General features: G+C 35.4%; 1 protein-coding gene across 1 annotated transcript; it reads left to right on the top strand.

Annotated features, from left to right (window-relative positions):
• The first annotated feature begins 1,192 nt into the window (after positions 1-1,192).
• LOC107818861 (protein CHUP1, chloroplastic) lies at positions 1,193-4,502 on the top strand. Its single transcript, XM_075218924.1, has 4 exons — positions 1,193-1,672; positions 1,807-1,889; positions 2,531-3,301; positions 3,377-4,502. Exons 1-4 carry the CDS (start codon positions 1,531-1,533, stop codon positions 4,244-4,246), a joined length of 1,866 nt encoding a protein of 621 aa, XP_075075025.1. The 5' UTR covers positions 1,193-1,530; the 3' UTR covers positions 4,247-4,502.
• Positions 4,503-6,620: the final 2,118 nt, after the last annotated feature.

The following is a 6,620-nucleotide window of genomic DNA, read 5'->3' as shown; positions in this document are numbered from 1 at the left end:
TAAAAAAGCTTTGTACCTTAAAATGTGTAGGTTGAAAAATATTTTGCGGGTGGGGGTAGAGGTTGGAGTGGGTGGGTGGGTGGTGCAGAAAAACAGAAAATTAAAAATACAAAAAAAATGTAAAAAAATTTTTGAGGGGGGTTTGCGCGGGTGGGGGGAGGGTTAGGGTGGTGGGTGGTGCAAAAAATTTTTAAAAAAAACTGAAAATTGAAAATACAAAAAAAAAAGTAATTTTTTTAGTGGGATTGCAACGAGGGGGGTAGGGGGTAGGGGGTAGGGTGTATGGGTGGTGCAGAAAAACAAAAGAATAGAAAATTAAAAATACAAAAAAAAAAAAAAAATTTAGGACAAGTAAGTAAATTTCTAGATAAGTTGGGTTGAAATCTCTTTGTTTTGGGTGAGTTTCATGGATTGTAGGTCAGAATGATTTATAAAAACTAATGGGTTAACTTGGGCTCAGCCAAATTGATCCATGAGCTAAAATATTTGTAGCACAACCCATTAATCTCTGAACAAGTTGGATAAGTTTGGGCTCAAATTGACACCCCTAATCGAAATCAAAGTATCTGATCCCATCCTTAATTCATTTTCCTCTCTCCCATAAGTGGAATTCGTGCTCCACGTGACTTAAAATAACTTGAATATTTCAAATCCATGAGTAGACCTTTCCATTTTTCAAATTTTCCTCTTAATTCACAAATTAGGCTTAAAAGATTTTAAAAAATCTAATTCTACATTGGAATCAAAGCATCTAATCTCTGTTATCTACTCGTGGACGGTGGACTCCAATCATAAAGGGTTACAGCTGAATATGCGACGGGAGTATGTTCTTCCTCCATCTTTTTTATGTAATTCAATTTGTCTGGTATAATGTTTTAAAAAAATAAAGAAAATTTTGGTATTATTATTATATTGATGTGACTATAAATTTTATTATTAAAATAAAATATTTAAATTATTTTCTTAAATATAAAAAAAGATCATTATTTTTAGAATAATTTAAAATCATAAAGTGCAGAAAAGAACAGAGGGGCATGGTACAATTTGCAATCCACCTGACATAAGACAATTTATTTTTTGTATATATTCGCGGTTTAATGAAAAGACAAATACCGACGGACCGGGGACCAGGTTGGTTCAACACTTGAACTTCATTGGCATATATTACAGTAGCCCTACACATGTTTCTACTAATAATAAAGAAACAGCAAAATAGAATATTATTAATTGAAAGTTGTCCATCTGCAGTTGCGTGTGCTCGAGTCAGACAAACATAAACTGAAACAGAACAAATTCACATCAAATTTACGTTTTCAAACTTGATTCTTTCTCATTTCCCGTTGGAGTTCACGTTTTATTCGTCTTTCTTCTTTAACAGAGGATCTTGATCCTTCTCCTACTCACTCTTCATATTAATTTATGTTGTTGTTTGGGGGGTTTTTAGATGGCTGATGATGAAGGAGGAGACCTGTGATATTTCATTTACAGAGTGAAGAGATGATTGACTTTTGCAGTTAGTGCTAGCAAAGGATGATGAGAGACAAGAGGGACTTAAGGCCTGTAATCTTGAAATTTGGGGTTGCTTTAGCTCTCTCACTTGGTGGAATTATCTTTACCTTTTTTAGAAACAAAAGAATTAAGCCCTCCAATTCTCCTCCATCACCCAGTTCAGGTCAGTTCCACAACCTCCTAAACCTAAGTAAGTAAAAGAAAAATGGGGGTGGGGGGGGGATGGTGGGAGAGGGTTGAGGACTTTTCCGTATTTTTCTTTCTGGGATTGATTTTATATGATGGGTTGAGTTACAGGTGGTACAAAAGGCGAGCTCAAAAATGATGATCAGAAGACTCCTGCGTCGAGCAATTCATTTTTCGATGTGCCAGAGAGAGATGTAAGTTTATTAGACTGGTGATTCTTATTTTGATGTTCTGAATTCTTACTTGATTTTAGGTTTTAAGTTAGATTTTGTTTGATTTGAAGGGTCAACTCTTTGATTTTATGTTAATTCAATTTCTCAGCACATGATGTAATGGTAATAGATTGCTTTAAAAGCTGTTAAATTAGTGACAGTGGATTAAATGTGGAAATGATTAATTTAGCTGCATGAATTTCCTATAAGTAAAAAGTTCAAGCATGATCACAGTTTTCAACCACTGAATTTTGCCTTATATGAGCTGAGGGATAGCCTTAATTTAGTTCATGAATTTCCTATGTTGCTTCTTCCTATTTTCCCTTGTTGTATTTACAGTTGCAGAAAAACGTTACTGTAATGTCCATGGTGTCCTAGTGTTTTTCTTAATTTTGTAACTTTGAATCGTTTAATTGCTCGTAAAGCTGATTTTTTTCCTCTGGTTATGCTTCAGTTGTGCATAATAGTTCCCTTTTGGAATACCGGTTGTGCATTGACCAGGAAAAGAGTTCTGATTGGGGGGGGGGGGGGAATTGAATAATTGCCTTGAATGTTTTCCTGTTATCAGACTGTTGATTTGTTGTCCTGCTTCAAGCTAGTCACTTCTATGCTGCTTCTTGCAGGAAGATTTCTCCATACCAAAACGCATTATCGAGAGTTCTATAAGTGTTCCATCTACAAGTGGTAAGTCTGATGGAGATAGAGATGGGTTTCTTCTGCCCGAGTTCAATGAACTTGTAAAGGAATTCAGTTTATCTTCAAAGGCTAATTTTTCTCCAAAGAAGGATGTTGAAACACCACATCACGACGGAGATTCACCCAGAGAACATAAAATTGTTGCGGATGACCATGAGCAAGAGATTAAGAACCTTAAGAATATTGTTAAAACTCTTAAAGAAAGGGAGAGGACTCTTGAGATCCAACTGCTTGAGTATTATGGCCTCAAGGAGCAAGAATCTGCCGTAATGGAACTTCAAAATCGGCTAAAAATAAACAATATGGAAGCTAAGCTTTTGGGTCTTAAAGTCGAGTCCTTGAAGGCAGAGAAGATGAGGTTAGAGGCTGAAGTGGCTGATTATGCAAAGGTTGTGTCAGAACTTGAAGCTGCGAAATTGAAGATAAAGCAGCTGAAAAAGAAACTCAGGTTGGAAGCTGATCAAAACAAGGAACAGATTTTATCCCTTAAAGAAAGAGTTTTGAAGTTGCGCGATGAAAAGAATCCTGTTGAAGCTGAATCAGATGTTCAATTAAAGCCGGAAAAATTGAAGGACTTGGAGAGCGAGGCTGATGAGTTGAGGAAATTTAACCACAGCTTAAGAGTAGAAAACTCGACGCTGGCTGAGAGACTGGAATCTGTTCAGATCCTTGCCTCTTCTGTTCCGGGAGATGATGAAGTAAGTCTTTGATTCATGCTTTTATTTTCAACTTTGTCAAATTCATGTGCTTTGTTGACCTTTTATGTGTCGCAGACAAAAGCATTGGAAGAAGAAAAGCTACGACTGAGAAAGCAAAATGAAGATTTGATAAGGGAACTTGAGCAGCTTCAAGCAGACCGCTGCAATGATGCCGAGGAACTAGTCTATCTTCGATGGGTAAATGCTTGCTTGCGGTATGAGCTGAGGAACTATCAGCCCATCCCGGGCAAAACAACTGCAAGGGACCTCAGTAAAACATTAAGCCCCAAATCTGAGAAGAAAGCCAAGCAACTAATTCTTGAATATGCAAATAAAGAAGGCCAAGGGGATAAGGGGATCCACGTTTCAGATATTGATTCTGATTGGTTATCCTCTCAAGCATCCTATCTTTCGGACTCTGGTGAGTTTGATGATACTTCTGTTGATAATTCTTCAGCCCATAAGACTGACGCTTCAAACAAAAGCAAAGTCTTTGGTAAGCTTATGAGATTAGTACGGGGAAAGGACCATCATCACGGTCAGAGTTCTCCGGAAATGGTTCACAGTACAGAAAGACGCCCTAGTTATTCTTCGGGGTACAACTCAGATACGGCTGCTATAGATGCTGGAGCTGTTAGGCTCCGCAGCAGATCAAGAATCTCATCTCAGGGTTCGTCCAAACAGTTTATGGATTTCAATCCAGTATCTCAAGGTTCAAGGAACGTTAAGGGAGAACGCAACAACTATTTGACAGGTATGAGGAGATATAGTGATTCATTAGATTACATCTCAAAACATCTTGCTGATTCACCTCAACAAGAAAGAAATAACCATGACCCTGAAAATGTCCAGAAATCCGAGTTGTTGAAATATGCAGAAGTTCTGCAAGGGTCTCGTTCTAAAACATCATTTTGTAAGAGATCAGCATCAGTTAGTTTCTTCTAACTTCTGTAAATATAAAAGACTATACCAGTGTGCGCAACATGTTTCTTGCTTCTTTCATTTTTCTATTTCCTCAATATTATTGCCCCTCTTCATGGATAGAGGTAGCATAGGTTCATAGGTGGGGAATCCCTTTATTGTGGGAATCAACTTACTGCAACATGATTACTTCAGTTGTTAATGCATGTAGTCCTACAAATATTCCCAGTGTAACATAAAAACTAGTGCATCTTCTTACATGGAAGTTATAATGAGGAAATTTTGATTAGCAAAAGGAAACAGAGAAAAGATTATACTAGTGTGTATTACTATTGTATTAGATATAAATATTTGGTTTTCTATGTAGCTTCTGATGCTTTTTCCTTAATCCAATTAACCTAGGGGTGTCAATGGATATTTAAAAACCGACTAAACCGATCGAACCATACCGCAGCCGTAGGTTTTTATATAAATCTATAACCGTATCAATAATTAGAGTAGGTTTTTTATTTTATGAAAATAAACCGAAAAAATACCGAACCGTACCGAATAAATTTACAATGTGAATAATATATTTATATATTAAGTTTAAAAATAATAAAGCATTAAATTTTTCTTGGGCCTTTGAATTATGAAACAGTTACAAACCAACACGTAATTAAACTTAAAATCCTCCAAACCTACTTTGATACTCCTATTGAAACTAAATTATTTCTAGAATGTTCACTAGCAAGACACAAGATATAGTGTATGAGTAGCAATCTATAATATATTGAACATGTTTCCTTTCGTATGATTTTGATTTATCTTCTTGAATATTTAATCTTCTATAGACTTTATTCTTGAATCCCAACTTAGTTAATATTTTTTCCCTCGTGTGATTTTTTTTTATTTGTTTAGTTTCTTTCATGCTAATGTAGAATAGTTGATTGATCTATACTCTAGCCATCTTTCATATTTTCTTAATTCATCACCTTTTAAACTGTAAAAATATCTAGAGAGTTTTGCTAAGTCCTAAAAAAGTATGTATGTTATTGCATTCTACTTCTACTAGTGACTTTTACATGGCATTAAAATAATTACCGAAAGTTTACTAGACCGTACCGATACCGAAGAGAAACCGACATGATTGGGACGGTTTCGAAAAGTCCAATTTTAATTATAAATAATAGAATAACCGAAAAATTGGTATGGTATAAATTTTATAAAATAACCGGCTGAACCGATCCATTGACACTCCTAAATTAACCCCTTGAAATGAGTGCTTATTCATTGTCATATACATTTAAAAATGAAACTAGATATTGTTTCAATGAACATTTGATCTCTTAATGATGATAGAAAGGAGAAAGTGATTCTTTTTACATGTGGAGGACAAGGAACCAAGTCCATGTGAGATCTTCTGATTCAAATGCGTTGCTCGGTCAATTTCAGTTTTGCAGTTTCCTTTAAGTATCTACTGAGCTATTGCTGCCCTTTTATTGTTTCTGTTACGTGTCAATTCTCACTAATACAAGATTAAAGCAACTACGTGTGTTGCAGGAAACCCCCAAAAAAGAACCTTGGCTCAATTCTTATTTGCATTCCATATAAGTATTTATATTTGCCATGACTCGTGAGCGTGATCAAGCAGTGGTGGATCCAGGATTTTAAAGTCGTAGGCATTCACCGACAAAAATTCGGAAAGAAGAGGAAAATGAATTTTAGTTATGAATGCTTACTCAATATTTATCTAAATATTTTTATAATTACCTATACAAATTTACTAAATTTTGTCAAATATAATGGGTGCTTGAGCACCCAAAAATAACATGTAGATCCGCTACTGTGATCAAGGGCAAGACGCTAGGCTTGTATCCATTTTTCTTTTCTTTTAATTTTTCTTATTACATCGGGGGGGGGGGGCACTGATGCAATACGAGCCATTTGAAGGATTGCATATAGGTGTTCGTAACACGCAGAGGAAGACAATAATAATCTTAGGCAGATCTTTTAGTGTTTAAAATTTATTTACATGTCAATAGATCGGATCTAAGACGTACCTGGTGAAGAAAGTCTCGTTTCAAATTCTTCGATAGTGCGAAGACTCTATGCGTATCCACACCGAGACCGATCCTTGCTATCAACTCTTTGATCAACGAAACCTGCGAACAAATTGAACGAAAAATTATGGTGAAATTTTTCCCAAAATTTTCAACTCAAATTAAAAGAACAAAAAACACTTTTAGTGTAATTGTATTTTCTCTCTTGGCTTTGTATTACACTCACTTTCACAAAGTGTGTTTTCTTCTCAAGAAAAATTGTGCAAATTTTGTGTGATGACCCAAAAAAAAAATGTCATCTTTAATTTAAATATTTATTTCTATGTTTTATGAAAATGTGGAGAACTTACCTGATA

Source organism: Nicotiana tabacum, chromosome 8, assembly GCF_000715075.1.
Source record: "Nicotiana tabacum cultivar K326 chromosome 8, ASM71507v2, whole genome shotgun sequence".
NCBI lineage: Eukaryota > Viridiplantae > Streptophyta > Magnoliopsida > Solanales > Solanaceae > Nicotiana > Nicotiana tabacum.
Note: the sequence above shows the minus strand (reverse complement) of the source record. Positions and strands in the feature narration are given on the sequence as shown.

Coding starts and splice junctions, on each gene's coding strand:
- LOC107818861 (XM_075218924.1), top strand. CDS start 1,531: ATGATGAGAGACAAGAGGGACTTAAGGCCTGTAATCTTGAAATTTGGG. Junction 1,673..1,806: donor TCCTCCATCACCCAGTTCAG/GTCAGTTCCACA, acceptor GTTGAGTTACAG/GTGGTACAAAAGGCGAGCTC. Junction 3,302..3,376: donor CTGTTCCGGGAGATGATGAA/GTAAGTCTTTGA, acceptor TATGTGTCGCAG/ACAAAAGCATTGGAAGAAGA.